Source organism: Thermobia domestica, chromosome 11 (assembly GCF_964235325.1).
Source record: "Thermobia domestica chromosome 11, izTheDome1.hap1.1, whole genome shotgun sequence".
Lineage (NCBI taxonomy): Eukaryota > Metazoa > Arthropoda > Insecta > Zygentoma > Lepismatidae > Thermobia > Thermobia domestica.
Window position 1 is genome coordinate 15974882 of NC_137464.1, and position 20323 is coordinate 15995204.

Here is a 20323-nt window from a genome sequence, read left to right on the forward strand (position 1 = left end):
AGTAAATATAATTTCTCATACGGTTAAAACATCTAAAGGACAATTTGTCAATGATATCAAGGCACTTCTTACCGTTTTCTCAGTGCCTCTATTTAAAAAAAAAAAAAAAAAAAAAAAAGTTGCTGTATGAAAGACATGTACGAAATTCTCCATCTTCTACAATATCCTTCTCTTGTTAATTTAAAGATAATTTAATTTCTTGGTATGTACTTTGCGTAAGGTCACAAATAACAAACGGAGTTCGATTCCTGATGAGCTGTAAAGTCAATGTCTCAGATAGCCTTGGTGCTGAATGCGACGTTAACTTCAAATCAACCAACAAATAACAAGTACTCAATTCATTATATTGAACTAATATGCGAATTATTTAACAAACTGATGTAATGTGGGATGACAGAATTTTTCTTTAAAATTTGAAGATTTACACACACTCACGAACTACTTACTCTGTACGAAGTTCAGGAATAAAATATATATAAACCAATTTGCAACTGTTCTCTAGAATTCTGTTGTCTCGTAAGAAAATCTTATTATTTCACTATTACATTTATTCTATAGGATGGACCAGCAGATAATTTCATAGATGCCTTGAAACCGTTTGCAGATTGTCTCTTGGATGTTTTAAGGTATGGGAATTTTTATTTACTGCTAATAGATATGCATCCTGTCGTATCCATTTTATGTAACTATACACATTTCATTATTTACTACATATATTACAAGCTCTGAATAGACATACTCAGTTTTCAAGTCATAAATAACTTCCCGTCGTAATGGTGATGGAGATTGAGAAAGAAGATTGAGAAAAATAGAGAGAATCGTAAACCATTTCGTCGTGTGTCACTTGTGAGTTATTTTGAACTCTGAAATAACCAATTACATTTCGAAAAAGAGGCTGAAGAAAGAGGGATTTAAAGACAGTAGAAAGTGATCACACACAAAGATGGAGTAGTAAATTTAAACTTAAGCAATATTTGAGTAAAATATAAACTAACAGAGATTAAAAGCATAACGAGGGGTGTGAAAGACAAGATAAGGAATGATCATGAAAATAAAAATAGGCTGCTGAACCTGAAATAATAAAGATCTGTTTATGCATATATTAAGTTTCTTCACAAATTAAACGTCTACTAATCATCTTTCTTTCTTCAATGCCTAAGCAGAAACATATCTGAAACTGTATAAGTCTAACAGCAATATACAAAACTAGCTTTACTTTTATAAAGCTTATCGAGATTTTTAATACCCTCGGCAGAACAAAAACGGATACACCACTGATATACAGAAACTGAGTGTGGAAAGTGTGAAAAATCAGTTTCGTAATTAAGCAAATACACTGCAGCTATAATTAGGACTATGCAATATATTCTGTGTATCTGTCAATTCTGTATAACGACCGATACTTCCTAATTCCAAAATCCCAAATTATATCTCAATTAATATATCAAAATTGGTAAAGTATTTAGATATTTTCCTCGCTACTATCAATTTCGACATTTAAATCCTGACAAAAGAATGTTTTATATGGGATATCGGTAGATTCCTAAAATATCGATATCCAACTATCGTGTATCGTAAATGTTCGAAATTTCAATATACGAGGGTAAATCAAAAATTATTCACAAGTTCGACATAACTCTTTTTACATTGTTCATGCTGACACCTGTCCTCGTTCATTTTATTGTTATGCTGTTTTGATAATGCTACCAAAGTTTGATCCTAATTCCTCCATTTGTCTTCATTTTGTTACAGACAGATCATGGCCGCTCCATTAGAAGTTTGCACCAAAAAGGAACAACGAGCAATGGTCGGAAGGTATATCAGGAGCCGTTTTCCATCAAACACTTTCGGCACAATAGCCGCAACGGAGTATTTACGAATGGATTGAAAAAATTCAAAAATGGTCGCACAAAAGTTACGCACGAGGAAGGAGCCGGATTACCATCTACGGCCACAAATGACAACATTGAGCGTACACGTGACATGTTTCTGTTAGATGAGTGACTATTGATGAAATGGCACATCGTCTGGAAATTAGTCATGATCCCTGATACACCTCCCGACCACAAAAACCAGATCACTACTCGTTGTTCCTCTTTAGTGCAAACTTCTAATGATGCAGCCATGATTTATCTGCAACAAAAGGAAGACAAATGGAGGCATTAGGATCAAACTTTCATAACATGACCACAACAGCATAACAATAAAATAAACGAGGACAGGGGTCAGCATGAACAATATAAGAAAAGTTACAGCTCCATTGCGTATAATTTTTGACTTACCCTCGTATTTGATGTTATATTTCGTCCATTCCAATTCCCGATATGTCATAGTCCTAATTACAACAGCATTTTTTCTACACCTAATCATTGTTCTTCATATAGATCTAATGCTAATTCATACCAGCTCTACTTATGATGTATCTAGTACTGATATCTATGTGCCATGTATAACTAACTGGTTTAGAAAGAATGTTATTGTGTTAGCAAATGTAAAAGATTTTAAGCAGTACATGCTGTCCAGTGTCTAATAATAAAAAATGAGAATTTCATTCACAACCGTTACTACGTAAGCAGAAATTTCTGACTATATTTGTAATCAAGTCTACTTGGCCTATTGACTAAATGAAGTTTACATTAACAGGATTTGTGCCAAACGTATTTACCGAAATTAATTATCTTAAAGTGAAAAATGCGCTTCTAAATGTAAAACAATTCTGAGAAAAACATTTAGAATGACTTCTTTCATTTATTGTGAAAAAATTCCAAAACTGGTCGAAGAATCTCGTTTAGAAACTAGATGCTTGTATAAGCTACAAATCCGTAACAGAATGGCATATGAACGGCAGATAAACGTAGTAAAAGGGTATCCCTTCATGTCAAAACTGTCACTATCACATACAAAGTAAATTCTCAGCAGGGCCTGAAAAATCCACTCTTCTGTTCGCCAGTGGTTGAGTACGTTTTTACATTTGGCGAATAAAGACACTGGGACTGCAAAATGGTCTGGCTAGTAGATTTTTTTCTTTTTTCGGGTAGCTAGTACTTGCAAGAAAGTTTTTTCAAGCCTTGGTTATTAGGATCACCCTTGCAAGACTTACAAGATTGTAATGCTAGTACTACGTTACTACACACACCAATTCCTAAACGAAGTTCAGCAATATACAGCTAATGCGATTACCTCGACCGAGGGTTTCTATGGCGTCATCCGTTAACAATTTAATGGGTAACGTCTTCCATTACTCCAAACAATAACTCTTAAACGAAAATAAACTTTTAATTTTTATTTTTTAATTTTTTTTTTTTAATAGAGTGTTAGAACGATTATCACGAATGAGTTCGTTAATGGAGTAAATCCTGTCCTGTTGTACGACCTGGACAATCTAGGACGTTGGACATATTTAATGAGGTGTAGCCGCCCCGTGGCATGTTGTTTGGTGCTGGTTTCATGTCTTTTTCCTATCTTTGGAAGACCTTATTCACGTCAGCTCGTGAACCAGACATGTTGCGCTGTTTCCGTCCCAGCCGTCTGGCCCCTATCGAACTCCGATATATCGCCGACCTTCCCCATTATATACGTAGGCCTCACACTGACTAATCGAGTGAGATTCCTGTTATCGTCTGGTGAGCGGTTCTGCTATGCCCCTTTCCTCTTACGTCAGCCCAACGATTTCGTTAGAAAAGCAGTACGTGGGCGTAACGTTTTGGCTGCTCAGTGTAGTATCATGTGTTCCCAAAGTTAGTTTGTATCGATTTCGAACATTCTGCATATCTGAACTACTTTTACTTTTATTTTATTTACTTATTTATTATTTCTCTATATTTCAAGTTCTTGATGATGAAAGAAAAAAATCTGAATGTAAAAACGTTAAGTTCGTTCATGGCGGTTTCAAGAGATATTGTCTTTCCAGATTTACATCCTAAGATTATGTCTAGAAGACTTCTGAATACTCGATCTTACTTTACAATCGATCCAAGAACAATGTGCAGCGAACTGGTACATTTTTCTGGAGTTTAACTTTCGTTTTCAAGAAGGAGATGGTAGTGGGATCCGAACTACCATCGGGAAAAGTATCCTATAGGATCTCGAACCCAGCACAACGAGTATTTTAACCACTCGTATACTCTTAAGTCTCCATTCAACTCCTTTGAAGCTTCAAAACATGAATGTATCGTTATCCTTGTACAACTCAATCATGTCCTAAGTTTACGAATGGCACACATCCTATATTACTTACCACATATAACGTGCGAATTTCAGACATACCATCGTAAAAGGTTTAGACAATGGAGAGCAAGTGTGTAAATTGTGAACATGAGAATTGGGGGGTGAAGTTAGAGACATACAAATTGTGCAATATATTGTGCAAAAAGAAGATGGAGATTAGGGAAGATATCGTACTATAAAAAGGAATTACGGATTAAAGAAACCTTCTTCGGATGGTAACAACAGCTACTCGGCCTCCATTGCCTTTAAAATGGAATAAACACGTGCAGATTGAGTTTTGAGATGCTGATTCATTTCTATATGTACTACGTATTCTTCTTTTCTTTTACTTACTTGAACAAACTCTTCATCGAAAATCTACTGCACGATTCAACTAATTATCAATCAATAATCATGCACATGTACAACATAATGGGAAGATTGAATTTCTTAAAATGGAGACACTCCTAATAGAAGGTAGAAGTTAAAATTTCTCCATTACTACATAACTCAAAATGAAACGATTGTACCGTATCTGCTTTAGCTGAATGCCGTTCATTCTACCTTTGGAACTGTGTTGCCTTAAATAAAAATAAAATCTAACCAAAGCAAACCCCGTTTAAGAAATAATACTGTCAGCTTCTGCTTTAGCTATAATGGAGGTAACCAAATTAAATGGTAAGATGTTTCTTCTTCTTAACACTCAAAATATAACATTTAATTCTATCCACGCAACTTTCCTTCTATTTCTTGACATTTGTTTTAAAGTTCTGTTATTTTTAACTTCCATGTGCCTATTTCTTAAAGCTACTAGTCTTGTAATATTAGTGTAATACTTTTTAAAATTCAAATATTTTGCAACATACCATAGAATGAAGATAAGTAAGAGGTATCAGTATTAACCCTCGCACTACCAAGCGGTACTTTGTGCCCACCACAATTTCTATAAAATTGCAAAAAGTTATTGCTCAGCATGTTTAGTTAAAGTATATACCTTACGGTGGTGCAAATTGAAGGTTAGTGTGCCACATAAATTTGCTATAAAGTTGATACGAACAAAGTATTCCCAGGTGGTAGGAGATATGACTGATATTTAAAGTGTCATATAATAAATAGCATTTAGTCTTCTTCCGTGCACTGGGGTTCACTTCAGTCACTGTTGATTTTTGTAAGAATTTCCAATTTGTTTCTTTTGCGAGATATATTTAATCTTAACAGGTGGGTATAAAATGATCTCCTTGGTAGTTCGCGTTACTAAAAATATCTTACATTAAAATACAAATGCTGAGCAAAGCACCATTTTACTATAAAACAATAAAATAATAAATGTGACAGTTTCGAATATCTAACATATCCTTCTTCAGACACTATCGAAAATAAATGATTCGATGGTGTCTGAAGAAGGATATGTTAGATATCCGAAACTGTCACATTTATTATTTTATAATAAAACAGTGCTGTGTTCAGCATTTTTAGTGCGAGGATTAATATTTAGAATTGATTTATACTATTCTTCTAGTCTTTTTATCTCATCATATTTTACGACTTGTAAAAAAGGTAGTTTTGAGAAATAGGCTTTTTTTTTTTTTTTTTTTTTTTTTTTTAGCAACATCGCATGCCCTTAAAAATAATAAAACTACTTTGTGAGTTTTATTTTTCATCCCTTCAAAGTTTCGTTGGGTCGGCTAAAAGTGAACCGAACAGTTTACAAACTTTTAACCCTTGTATACTGATAAGGGTCGCTCTGGCGGTGACTGATGTCATTTAAAATATTAGAAAGAAGAAGACTACAGTAACATTCATTTTCGGATCGAATAGGATAATTATTTTCATGAAACTGAGTGAATCTACTGTTCTGAAATGAAAAAAATCGATTTATTTACTATCGATTTATTTTGACTCCCTTCTTCATGTGGAGACAATCTTCCGCAATTGCGACAAATTTTCACTCGGAAACAGGAATAAGTAACTACTGTAGCTCTATGGCTAATTAAACCTGACGTTCAATACCGTGTTCACAAAAGCTCTCCACTGACTTCTATCTTTAGTCAACTGGATCCAGCTTCTACTTCGTATTCCTATTTCTGCTAGATCCATTTTAATATTATTTTACCCTCTGCGCCTAAGTCTTCCTAATGGTCGTTTTCCGATTGGTCTTCAAGTTAAGACTTTGAAAGCGTTCCTCCTTTCTTCCATTCTGGCTACATGACCTGCCCACCTGAGCCTCCTACTGTAGATTTGATGACCCTAACAATGTTTGGTAAACCGTATAAATTATGTAGTTCCTCATTATGAAGTTTCCGCTATTCCCTATTCCTGTTCCTCTTGGGTTCGAATATTCGTCTCAGGATCTTGTTCTCAAATACCTTCAGTCTATGCTCTTCCTTCAAAGTAAGCAACCATACAGAACAACAGGCATGATTATCGTTTTATATATAGTTTAAGCTTGAAATTTGTCGACAGAATTCATGACGAAAAAAGATTTTGAACTGAATAATATCATGAATTCCCTACTTTTGGTCGAAATTTGATTTCTTCGTGAATATGGTTTTGGTTAACACTAATCCTAGGTATTTGAAATTCTTTTTTTTTTTTTTTTTTTTTCTTTCTTTCTAAATTTCGGAACTGGACTTGTAATTTAGGTACGGCATTAAATATGAAGAAGGGACAATTACATAAACTCTCTCAGCTCAATTTAGCGTCTCAAGTGAGTTACCAAGAGCATTAACTTTTTCCGAAATTCTTATCTATTCACTTGTTTTCCTTGCACTGGAATAAATCTACGTCTAATGTTAGGTAAGGTATAAACAATTGATATACACTTGTAATTAAGAAATTATTTGAACTAGAAATACAGATCATTGAACAAACCAACGTTTATTTTAAAATAGCTTAATAACTGTGTGATAGTTTCGACAACTAACTAAAGATATTTGGCTTCATCAGACACTTTATAAAAACAAGAAAGAATTGCATCTAAATAGAACAAGATCCTGGAAAATTGTTCTGAAAACTGACTGGCTGATCAAGACGGATTCAGCCAATCATAACAAAAGTTGACAGAAGTAAAGCTAAATACCACGAACTCAATTACCTCCCCTGGCCCGGTACAAAAATAAGCTACAAATTAAGACTTTCCAATAACTTGCCCCACTGTTCGTCAATTTTAAGTCCTGTATTCCAATTCATAACACAGCTTTTCTCTTAGTTTAGTTTCCCTTTTGTCAACTTTTATGATTATTGGCTGAATCCGTTTGGATCAGCCAATCAGCGTCCAGAACCATTTTCCGGGATTCTGTTTTATTTAGATGCAACTTCCTCTTGTTTTTATAGTGTCTGATGAAGTCAATGCGGTCAGTTAGTTGGCGAAACTGTCAGATAGTTATTATTTTAAAATAAACGTTGGTCTGTTGACTGATTTGTATTCTAGTTCAAATTATTTAAGATAGCAAAGCTAATATGAACCAATTAGTTAAGAAATTATGAACAGATCGGGGGGGGGGGGGGAGAATTTCCTGTCATCGAATTTTATTCACTTTACTCTGAAGTGGGAGATGTAATCGTAAAAAAAAGCATTATAAATATTTATCATGGTACAATAAAGATTCACGTCATGTGCTGCGGATTTCTATAATAGTTTAGTGACAATATGAGTTAGAAACGCTGTTTATTTAATCTATATTTAAAATAGGACATACAGGCAAAATAGCCGCATGCTTTATTTTGCTGTGTTAATTGTGAATATTTATACCTAAATGTTAATAAAAAACAAAGAAAGAAAACAAAGAACATGGATCAGCAGTGAATAAGACAGGACCATCACCAAGAGTGCTAAACTAGCAAGAGGCAAAATGGCAAATGGGTGCTGACCTGCATAAACGGGCTGCCTACCTGGCACATTCAGCCGAGAATAGGCTTGACCCCCTGAGGGCAAAAGAATCATTACGTCAACATCTTTACACATAATATAACGTTCAATTAAAAATAAGATTCTACTACTAAATATACATGAAATAATAAAACACTACAAGAGAAACTACATGATAACCTAGGAATAAACTAAGCAATTCTTAAATTAGATTTCATATTATTTAGGAATAATAAATAGACAAGAGAACTAAACAATTTGGTTACTCAACAACTTTAACATAAATGACAAAATAATCAATATAAAATTGGTTTTGTTCTGTCTTATTTTGAACATCTAACAGTCAATGTAATCAAAATAACTTGTAATGCCAAATGTTTCTCCTTTCTGTCTGTCTGCCCATGCATTATAAACTTTTGTTTATTTAGGCGGTGGAGTTGTGCGGATTTCAAAGCTAAGTATGAAAATATTTATCCATTTGAAAATGGTCGGTATGTTCAAATAAAATTATAATAATGAAAACAAAAAATACTCTTTTTTAATCTGCCTTATTATTCCCACCATTTAGGGGTGAAAAGTATATAGAGAAACAAGCTATTTATTTTTAGAATTCACACTATGCATTCTTAATCGACCCACTTTGCTTTTTCTTATTGATCTTTCTTTTCTCTTTCTTTTTACTTAAGTTTGACGATAAATTCAATGGTCGATACGTCTTAGTGTATTTGTCAGCATTATTTATTTTGTTGGCAGTTCCTGCTTGTCAGCCCACGTACTTGCAGTCACTTTTAAAAAATAGCTTTCCATTTAAAATATCTTTTGTCAATAATTTCTAGATGAAAAGATGTTTTGGAGTTTCACGCCTCTTTGCAGGAGTGAAGTTATGTGAGATCTACAGCTTAAGTGCCTGACATAGTAAAAATAATATAAAATTAACCATTTTTCTTTTGCTTGCTTTTGCTAAGTGAAAGGAGATAATGAAATGCAACTTACCACAACCATAGATAATGTTATTCTACAACGTAAAATATGAACCTGAACAATTTTCAGTGTTACCATCCATAGAAATTACAGTGTTGCCAGAATAACATTTTCCCCAATATCTAAGTTAAGCCAGCGACTAGAGGAACGAACTTAACTGCATTTGATTACGTACCATGTTGCCTTGGTATCCTGTGAACTACTTTTTAAAATAATAATTGTATTTACTTTGTAATAAACAAAATAGTTTTTAACATATAGTTAATAAAATTAAATAATCACGTTGTTTAAAATGTACTTCACAGGATACCAAGACAACATGATAGATAATCAAATGCAACTGAGTTTGTTCCTCTAGTCGCTTCCTTCACTTAGATTTTGGAGAGCTGTTATTCTGGCAACACTGTAATTTTTATGGATGGTAATACTGACATTCTTCAGGTTCATATTTTCTGTTGAAGAATAATATTATCTATGATTGTGGTAAGTTGCATTTCATTATCTCCTTTCACTTTAAGAAAAACAAGCAAAACAAAAATGGCAAATTTTGTATTATTTTTAGGATGGCATGCTCTTAATGTGAGATTCGAATCACAAGAGCTTCTGATGTAGGAATCAAAGCCAGATTTTCCTAACCGAAGACGGGCACGTTATTTCGCTGTGAGGGTCATGTATAGACCAGTAATCAAATTCATTTTAGATTTAAAAGGTGTAGATTGTGTTGTTTATTTCTTTTATACTAAACTCTGTTCTGGGGGGGTTATTCTGCATTAGTCGTTACGTTAAGATGTCTGATGTAAGTGCTGTTTTCAATTCTCTAACCGTCGTTAACCACTTTTTCGTGAGCGGAGTAACAAGAAGCGACTTCATTCAAGCCGATAGCTGAGGGACAAGAAAGATTGTACGTCGCAAGCAAAAAGGAAATGTATAACCTTCTTGCCTCTTTTTTAGTTAACTAAATTGAAAATCTATATATTAAAATGCGAGAAACGTTCCTACGTTTGTGGCCAATCCTTGCGACAATGACATCTCGAAAACCGTAAGTGCTAGGAACGTGCCGTTTTCGCTGGTTAATTTCAAATTTTGCGTAGATTTGTTAGTTCTCATTCAAATTTTCAAAAAAAACTTGTCTCTATTTTTCTTTCCACATTTTAGGTATTGTTTTGTCCCTATTAGTTCAATATTGCAACTAGGTTGATAGTCTTGTGAAAGGCAACCAATAGAGAAAAACGTACAGCATGATTAAGAACAGGTGTAGTAACATCTAATATTTTATAAAAGAAATGACTTCTATAAGGAGAGATAACTGCTGAAGTAGGTAGGATTCAACACAGTTGTAAGTTAAGTATTAGCGAAGAGTTGCAGAGAACAATATTATTGCTCATTATCTTCCAATTTCCCTACAAAAACATTATAGATCTGAACGATGAATATGTGCTACTTCCTTCCGTTTCAAAGTTTTATTAATTCCTCTGCCATTTCCTGACACATTGGCGGATTAAACGAAACGTCTTGGAGGGGGCTTTTTGTTGTGGAGTGGGATATGTTCCTCGAAATTCCCCCTCTCCTCTAAAAAAAGGTAAAACGGATTCAGGAAAAGAGGGTAAAAGATATAATTGCTACGGAATTTTCACCACAATGCCCCCTCCCCCAAAACGATATTCTGTGTACAGGCCTGGTCGTGGCTATGCTTTACTAAATATTTCGCTAGAAAAAATATCAGTTTAAACATTTTTTAGAACGCTCATAATGTTTCTGTATTTTAGTAAAATGAATTAAACAAAAGAACAAAAGAGCTTGAAAGTTACACTCAAAACACGTTTTTTGGTGAATACTACCCAAGACGTATCTGTCGATATAATATTGTCGCGATCTACGACAATGTTCCTATGACATTTAAAAGTGCTAGTCCCTTCAGCCGCTTTTCGCCAGAACGAGATCTCAACCACGTTTTCAGTCGGTGCAATGTAGATTAAGATCGTTCTGCACTGACCACGCACGAATGCAGGGTTACAAGTTGAGTTGATGTTGAGTTAAACGTTCCTTTCAGCAGCGAGGCTATATGAGACCTACTGATAAACGTGAAATCCGTACCACAGGGTTACAAGTAAGCGCAACAGTTTTCGAATAGTTACGTGAAGATCTTCGTTGCTGGTGGGCAAGGCCTCCAACGCAGTCCGTGATAGAATTCCACCTTCTTTAATTCTCTTCCATTTAGAAGTGCAGATTGCAAATTCAGAACTAAAGAGGGAAATTAGCATTTTTTCTTGAGTTCCGATACTTTTGTAAAATCTTTCTGCTAGAATGCGGAAGTTGCTGCTCAGAGTTTAGTCAGTTGCGCGTGTTGGCAATAAAATGTTGAGTCCGTATACATTGAAAACTTCCTGCGCAAGACGAGTTTTGAGGTCCTCTACAACCGACTCTATAAACGGAATGTAGACAGTTCTTCAGTAGTAAGATGTCGTGACATTTGCTCTGAAGTTCGTACGATGTGTTTGTCTTTGAGTGAGATGAGGAGTTTGAATCTGCACGTCGACACTAGCAGCCATTCTGGATATTGCTTCGAAAGTTGCCTAGAATTATTTGCTGTTTGAACGCTTCTTGTTTAATGCTGCGATAGTGTCCTGAATGGCATCTGACGTTGCGTTCATGTCTAAATTTGTCTTCTGCAAAAGTCGATTGAGGAGAGGGTTATCGTGAGAACACCCTGAAGACACGTAATAGTTACGATAAACTCGTTGTCGTGCATAGCAGAAGAAAGTGCCCATGCTTTGGCTGCTGTATCTAACTAGGACTATTTGGAACACACTGTAGAACCTCACTTATTTATTGAAATTTTACGTGAAGTTGTAACACCGCGTCGTTCCGTTCAACCCACCTCGTTTCACACAATGTCTCCAACTGGCCACTAACCGTAAGCTTAAGGACAGTATTACGTTTTGACGATGCGGTGAAAAACGCAATGATCTCTTTCGTTGTTCCCAGACAGTTCCTCACGCACTGTACTAACGACGACCTGAAGATGGACATGGAAGATGAGGCTGTGACTACAATATGAACAGTGCAGCGCGTTTGAAGCCTCCTTCTGGATCTCCTGCACTGCCCGGCGACTTTGAGAAGTCGTGACGGCGCAACCTACTGTACCAATACCAACGCAGTTTTTCGGGTCGAGTGAGAAATCTCGTAGCAAAAATAGAACAATTTCTCCAATTTTCCCTCCAGTCAGTGAGAGTTCGGGCGGTTCTGCGTCTTGGGATTGCGAACTCGAACCAAAGTCTTCACCTTTCAGCTCTGCTGGTCGACGATCAATGAAACCGAAGCAGTCTTCTCTTATTTCACCCATGTGTTCGTACCTTAGAATCAAAGACAGCTGAGATGTGCGAAATGACCGTAGTCTCATCAAACATAATAGAATAAAACTTATCCTCTCGCACTCGATTGACAATTTTACAGACGTGATTTCTCATCCACAACCCTCAATGAGGGCATTTTGTGTGGTTTTATTGGCCAAAATGATCCTTTTCGATGCTTTCTTCCAGTGATTCTTTAAGATATCGTCACTACAAGCCATTCTAAATTTGAGCAATTCTCGAAAATTGCCCTCGTTGAACTTAGTTTCTGCACCGTCAGCATCTGAGGTCTAATTATCCGCATCGTCCCTGTGGCCTTGAAAAGTAATGCCTTGCCTTCCAAGGAATATGACATTCTGCAACATTAATTTTAGTTTGTCGCGATTTTGGATGACTTGTCTTCCTGACGAGCTGATTTGATTCTCAACTGATTTCACTAGTTCCTAGTAGTTTTTCAGGAACGCTTTTCCGACCTCAAGAGCGTTAATGTAATATTGTGCCTACTTGTGAGTTTCTAAAATACCGTAGAAAGTAGCGAATTTCCTCAAGTCCTAAGAGTTTGGAGGGGCTCGTTTCTTCGATAGCCCCCCAAATATCCCGTTGCAAAAAGTGAGCAATATTTACAAAAAAGATCCCTCTCCTTATGGGAAACAACCAGCCATGGATAGTTTTCCAGATGTTCTTGCCTCAAGTAACACCGTTCTTCTTCCTGAGATTTATCTGATATTATGACTCGACTTATCGTTAGCGTAAACGCGTCATGCCGGATAGAGACTATTTTAAAATACAATTTAAAGAATTAACCCTCCTTTGAAATAACGCAAGAACGATCACAAACTTTCGTTCTTGTGGCGGTAAGCTACAAGCGGCAGTGTGTGTAATTTTAATATTTTAGAGGGCTCTTGGGGGGAAGGGGCCATCGCCCCCTCCTTTAATCCGCCCCTGTCCTGACAGAAACGTAGTGATGTTCTGGCGGTATGTCTCGAAGCCTTGTCCATATGGATCATTACCTGGTTCGCTTCCATTCCATACAATTGTGGGAGGTGTCTCCGATAGATAGGTGTCAGAATGGATTCTTCGAAGTATCTTGCATTGTCCTTCACGTTTTTGTCCACCTTGCGTGTCAGCAACTTATTTCTCATATCCGAATCCAACAACAATCATCAAGCCACGAGGGAAACTTTCCCAACACTGACAAACAAAGTTCCTGCGCCACTTGCCGTCAATGTCACGGTATATGATCGCACGAATGTGACCACCAACAGTGAGATGGATATATGATTCATCCACTGCAACAACTTTCTTCCATTTGGAACCAGCCAGGTACTTTTAATACAGTTTCCTGCACTTCGTCTTACATTCGACAATGTGACACGGTAGCAGGTGGTGTGCACGGGTCTTCCGCATACACTTCAACCTGATTCCCTTGCGAATTGTTTTGTTCACAGGTGACGGTGCGAGGTGGAATCTATGGCACAGATCAAATTGCATCGGGGGATTTTCTTGGCACGCCTATCGACGGATTCTTCTTAACACTGCGGGTGTCATTTTGCTTGCAGCCTTTCTCCTGGTGGTTTTCATTGGGGAATGTTTCGCAAGGGGAGTCTGTTGTGTGTCACGGCCCACAACAGCTTTCGCAGTAATCATCCCCGAATGTTAATTCATTCTTCCGACACTGTTTCACAATGAACGAAAAGTTAGCAATGGAAAAGGGCCACTAGGTAACCTGCCCAAAACCGGTTGATTTTCGGCGCCATTTGATAACACTCACGCGCCTACAAGGTCAGACACAATACTGCTTCCGCCAGCAAACCCATAGTTCCAGCATGATACGCCAGGTGGGAGCACCGAATCGGAAATGGTCGCATATAAAGCGAAAAGCCTTCTGTATTCCAAGTGTGATCCAGTCAACCAGTAAGAAAAGACCGCGTGAAAACCGACAGCTGTAACAAATACATGACACTGATGATAAGAAGTGTGAGGGTTGATGGTTTAACGTGCTACTATCGGAAATCACAGGAGAAAAAGTATAGGAGATGTATCGAGAAAGGGTGCAAAGGGAAGTACCGGCAAAACTTATGCAAAATAGTTCACGCAAGTAAAATACTCTACATAGCGCCCAGTCCAGTGCCCAACACTCTGTAACACTTGCCTCCCTTCGCCCATTGAAGCTCCTGCTATCTTCGGTTCTTCGCCAAAAAATACTATCGTGGAAGTAAACTAGTAAGACAACTGTTTCTTACGCAGTTTGGGTCGAATTATGCGTAGAAAACACTAAATTCATAGCTATAAGTATTATACTTTTCAGTTTATTCAAAGGCTACGACATGTGAAGTAATTTTTCTGTTTATACACCTGTTCTTAATTTGGACTTATTTAAGAAGCTTCCTTATGTAAACACGATTCATGTAAGGGGGATATTAACATATGAGTAACATTAAAAACGATTCCTTATAAGTACTAGTACTTGTACCCGGATTTCTATTCTGTAAAGTGAACAGTTACAGAATGGTTATGAATAGCGTCCACCCCTGCAACTTCGGCGCTGTACCCTCAGTGCTACTTTTTCGAAATATTTTCTTCAGCACCACACTTCACCGTGGTCACAAAACGACACCCTTTGTGCAAACACGCCAGGTAGAAATTAACAGTAGTTATAGCAATCGTTTTTGTAGCATTTATTTTCATTTCGTTTACAATCCATGCTGTAAATCTACACACACGGGGTAAGCAGGAAAAAAATGTAACAGCTCTCCATATGTTTGCAGACTATTCTGATTATTGAAAAGTGACTTTCATTCCCATTTTCTGAAAGCACCCGGATTCTCAATCTCTACGTCGTTCTCTATTGTTTTTGAGCCTTTTTTCCTCATCTTGAACTATTTAAAAGGCTCACCACCACATCTTTCCGCGTTTGTTTTTGTTTTCTCCTATTAACTAACTAAATTCGGGTAGATTTTTAATAATGTTGAAAATAATATCTTTTTGCTTATGTATTTCTTACGACTTTATTTAAAAGTAATTTCCAGACAAGTCTGCATATTGATAACCGATTATCGAGATCGAATGTGTTACAAACAACATTATTGGCCGAACGGTAACTAGTCTCTACACAAGTAACCGATTTGATTTTCTTCTCACTTTTTCGCTATTTTCTATTATTTTTACATTCTTCTCCATTGTTTTCTATACCTACATGTCAAAGAGTTCTTGGATTTCACTAAGTTTTATCGCAATACCCAAGTTTTTGGTTTGTACATTAAAATATTCTATACTCAACATACTACGTATGAAAAGATTTTTAATTTACGACTTTCTTTTCGTGATCATATGACCATAAAAATAAATAAATAAATAAATAAATAAATAAATAAATAAATAAATAAATAAATAAATAAGAAGGTGAAATTATACAGGGTTTTTGCATAAATGATTCATTTGTTTTGGAAAAGCTATATTTTCAAAAGTATTACATGTCCACACAGGAAAGATATATGAAAAGAATCACAAACTCATCAGGTTTGTATTGTGTATTCCAGGTGACAGCACGAGTCCATTATCCTTCCGATCGGGCCGTTTTCCTTCGCTTAGCATATTGTGACCGGTAAATGTCACTGCATATGTTGCAGGTGTGGTTGTTCCAGCAACTCAGTGCTGACTTCAGGGATTTTGTCGTTCAACAAGACGGGGCCCGCCTCTTTGGTACATTCCAGTTAGTGACTGCCTAAACGAAGAACTTTCGCATCGCTGGATTCGGCGTATTGATAAGAATGACCTAGCTTTGTTTTCCTGGCCTCCCAGATCTCCTGATTTAACGCCCTGTGACTTCTTCCTGTAGGGATAAGTTAAGGCAGGGGTGCCCACAAGGGGGGGGCTATGACGCAAACTGCGTCATTGAAATATTTGGGGGGGGTTAAATCTATATAAATATGTTTGAGAGGGTGTAAAAATTAATCGAAAAGATTTTTTTTTTCATGGAAGAACACCTACGGATAGGCAATTGAGAGGGGGTGCGTCATGGACATGAGGCGGGGTGGGCACCACTGAGTTAAGGACCTTGTTTACGTACTCCCACTACCTCAATCCTTAGTCGAGCTCAAAGAACGCATTAGTGCTGCAATGTAGACAATTGATAGGACTATTCTACAAAATGTATGAATGAGCTTGAGTATCGTCTGGACGTGTGTCGTTCCACCAGAGGAGCACATACTGAACATATGTAGAGGGTGTATAAACTTTGTGAGTTTGTGGTTCTTTTTTTATATATATATCTTTCATGTTTGTACGTGTAATACTTCTGAAAATATACCACTTAGCGTAACGGCCTGCTTTGTGAGCCTGAGCCGCTCCACGCTATCTGTTAGCGAGTGGTAGAACTACGTCTAACTTAGTGACGGACGCGTGGTCCTATCGCTAACCGGCGTATCGGGAGCTTTCTCGACGTAGTGGCCGTTACGTCATTTATTCATAACTCCCCAGTTTTGCCTCACGACGCTGGGTAGACGCCGAAAGTTGGGGAAGCACCGGCCGGAAAAATGAATGAATCATTTATGCTAGCCCTGTATAATAAATTTTCTGAGTAGTTACGTCTTATAAAAGAGTACCATTTGTGTGTTATAGTAGTTAACGTACATTCGAAAAAGAAATAATAATAATAATTGCTGTCACAAAGTGTAATAATTTTATTCTCACATAATAATAAAATAAACCTAAGAGGAGTGTGTCTCTACAGGTTACACACGATGTACTTTGGAACTTAAGTTCATACCACTCAAGAGTTGTAAATAAGGGAGGCAATAAGAGTTCTCTTTTTAATTACAATACTACACACGCTACAGGAATGGTGTTTATTAATTGTCATTTACCCTCTAATTAAGACTAAATTTCAGGAAAATTCGACCAGTCAGGTCTGAAATTCAATCCAGAAAATGCAACACTTCTGAGAGTTAATAAACTTACTTTCAACTTTTTTATTATTATAACATTCATAATATTAGAAGAACTTGAAAAATTGTAAAAATTCTTACCAGGTACATTTAATGTTTCTTGAAGTAGCGATCTACTGCTGGAAAAGAATGGCCTCAAGGATGGTTTAGGAGTTGAAGTGATACTCATTGTATCCATTTCTGGACCAGAATCACTCAAGTCTTCTAGCTCTTCAAACAAATCCTCGATTTCAGCAGGATCCATATCTCCTCCTAAAACAGATTATGCATTTAGAAACATAGATATATAGCCATTCTAAAATGATCAAACATGCTTGCAGGATTGTCAAATAGTAAGGATATTAGCACTTAGTAAGTGCGGTGTAGGTTAGTCTCCTGGTGAGACATTAGTACTTCCACTGGGAAATGTGGTTTAAAAGAGTAGAAAACAATAGGAAACAGGCCCTATCCGGTTGCAATGATGTGAACAGACTTTGGGGGAGATGGCTGAAATTCAGCTCAAATATAGACGAGACTATTCTATATTAGAAAACCAAATTGCCCTACAATGGATGGAACATAGCCAAAAACCGCATGAAACTTTAACATTAATGCCAATGGAAAATCAATGAAAAATAATTCCTCCATGCATTTAAAAACCAATGGAAAATCAATGAAAAATAATTCCTCCACGTATTTAAAAAACAATGGAAAATCAATGAAAAACAATTCCTCCACGTATTTCAAAAAACAATGGAAAATCAATGAAAAATAATTCCTCCACGCATTTAAAAAACAATGGAAAATCAATGAAAAAAATTCCTCCACGTATTTCAAAAATCAATGGAAAATCAATGAAAAATAATTCCTCCACGTATTTAAAAAACAATGGAAAATCAATGAAAAACAATTCCTCCACGTATTTCAAAAAACAATGGAAAAATCAATGAAAAATAATAGTTCTTCCACGCATTTCAAAAACCAATGGAAAATCAATGAAAAATAATAATTCTTCCACGTATTTCAAAAACCAATGGAAAATCAATGAAAAATAATAATTCTTCCACGTATTTCAAAAACCAATGGAAAATCAATGAAAAATAATTCCTCCACGTATTTCAAAAACCAAACGACGGAGACGGCTGAAATTCAGTTCCAATGTAGAACTGATCTATGTAGATTTTATATTTCATAACAAAATTGCCCTACAATGGATGGAACATAGTCAAAAGACGCACAAACCATTAACGTTAATGTCAATGGAAAGTCAATGAAAAATAATTCCTCCACGTATTTCAAAAACCGGAGGAAGATGACTGAAATTCAGCCCAAATGTAGAAGAGGCTATGTAGATTCTGTATCACAAAACCAAATTATTCTAAAATTGATGGAACATAGTCAGAAACACACAAAACATTAATGTCAATGGAAAATCAGTGGAAAATAATTCATCCACCTTAAAAACTAAAAGAGGTATAGATGGCTGAAATTCAGCTCAAATATAGAACAGACTATACAGATGCTATATTGAAAAAAGAAATTGTCCTAAAATGAATGGAACATAGTCAAAAATGCACGAAACATTAACATTAATGTCAATCGAAAATCAATGTAAAACAAATAATTCCTCCATTTATCTTAAAAACCAAAAGAGGGAATTGGCTGAAATTCAGCTCAAATATAGGACAGACTATACAGATTCTACATTCAAAAGAGAAATTTTTCTAAAATGGAAGTTACATAAGCAAAAACACACAAAACAATAACATTAATGTCAATGGGAAATTAATGAACAAAAATGAATTCGTCCACATATCTCTAAACTATAATAAGGAGATTGCTAATTGAAAGCTTATTGCAAAGACATAATAATGAGCTTAAAAACGAGGTACAGTACGTAAGGTAAATATGGATGAAACATTGTCAAACACCAAGTTGTTTCAGTAAAATAAATAATAATGATAAAGCATATGCACTTTCTTCGAATTACCCAGGGCGCCCCACGCGGAGGTTACGTGCTTGATATATTTCACATCTTGATTTGAAATATTCAGACTCGACTTAGGAAGCAACTTGACTTTTGACCTGATCACATGACAGTCTGGTCCTTGTGGCAAACGGATAGGCCCCTTATAGCATTGTTAATAACATTTACTCAAAATTATGTGTCACTAGATGTAAGAAGACACATTAGAAATAATATTTAATTTTATTAATATTAAAAAAAAAAAAAAAAAATCAACGAAAAACAGAAAATTTCCAGAATGACCCGGAAAATATTCAATAAAGACTAGAAAAACACAATTTCCTGACAATTGGAGAGCTTCAAATAATAATGAATTACAACTTTCCGGGACAAATACAAATTATTATTTCTAGTTAAGTCGTGAGTATCTAAAGGTTCGCCTATACTTAATGGTTAATTACACATTTGCGAGCAGATTACGTTCATTTAATTTATACCATTACTATTTATAATAATAATAAAAAATTCATTTCTTTTTGTTCGTTCGCAATAATATTTTTTTCTTTCCACCCTGCAATTTCTTTTGTTTTAATTTAGAATTGATAACAACTGTATAAAAAGAATTCTCAATTTTATCGATCGTGATACTAAAACCTACTCCATTTACTAGTAAGAGTATGTGTTTAACAAATGTCTCTCTCTCTAAGCTGTCATCAATTCAAGCACATTAAGATTCTGGAGCATTATTCAATAAATCATTGTTTTATAATGAAGAATATATTCAATAGATTGCTCGATCACACAGACCAACGGTGATGCTATTTTTTTAAAGAATTCAGTCTTCTCATATGGTCAAAAATCTTTTAAGTTTTACGTCTCACGGTTATGCCGGCTAGGCTAAAGCAGACGGTGATGATGTGAAATGAATGAAATGGTGGAATGACGAGGAAAGGAGAGAACCCGAGAAAATTCACGCACACGGTGTTTGTCCATCACAAAGTCCACTGGCGGGATCTGGGATCGAACC

General features: G+C 35.9%; 1 protein-coding gene across 10 annotated transcripts in view; it reads right to left on the reverse strand.

The window, feature by feature from the left end:
• KrT95D (phosphofurin acidic cluster sorting protein KrT95D) overlaps positions 1-20323 on the reverse strand; it is a 387731-nt gene that overhangs the window by 60700 nt on the left and 306708 nt on the right. For 8 of the 10 annotated variants that reach the window (XM_081730107.1, XM_081730104.1, XM_081730105.1 and 5 more), the window contains exons 8-9: positions 17433-17603; positions 8077-8130 (exon numbers count right to left, since the gene is read on the reverse strand). In XM_081730107.1, the coding sequence (XP_081586233.1) occupies positions 8077-8130; positions 17433-17603 (225 nt within the window). The remainder of the gene's footprint in view (positions 1-8076; positions 8131-17432; positions 17604-20323) is intronic. The other 2 variants (XM_081730103.1, XM_081730106.1) reach the window with 2 other exon arrangements.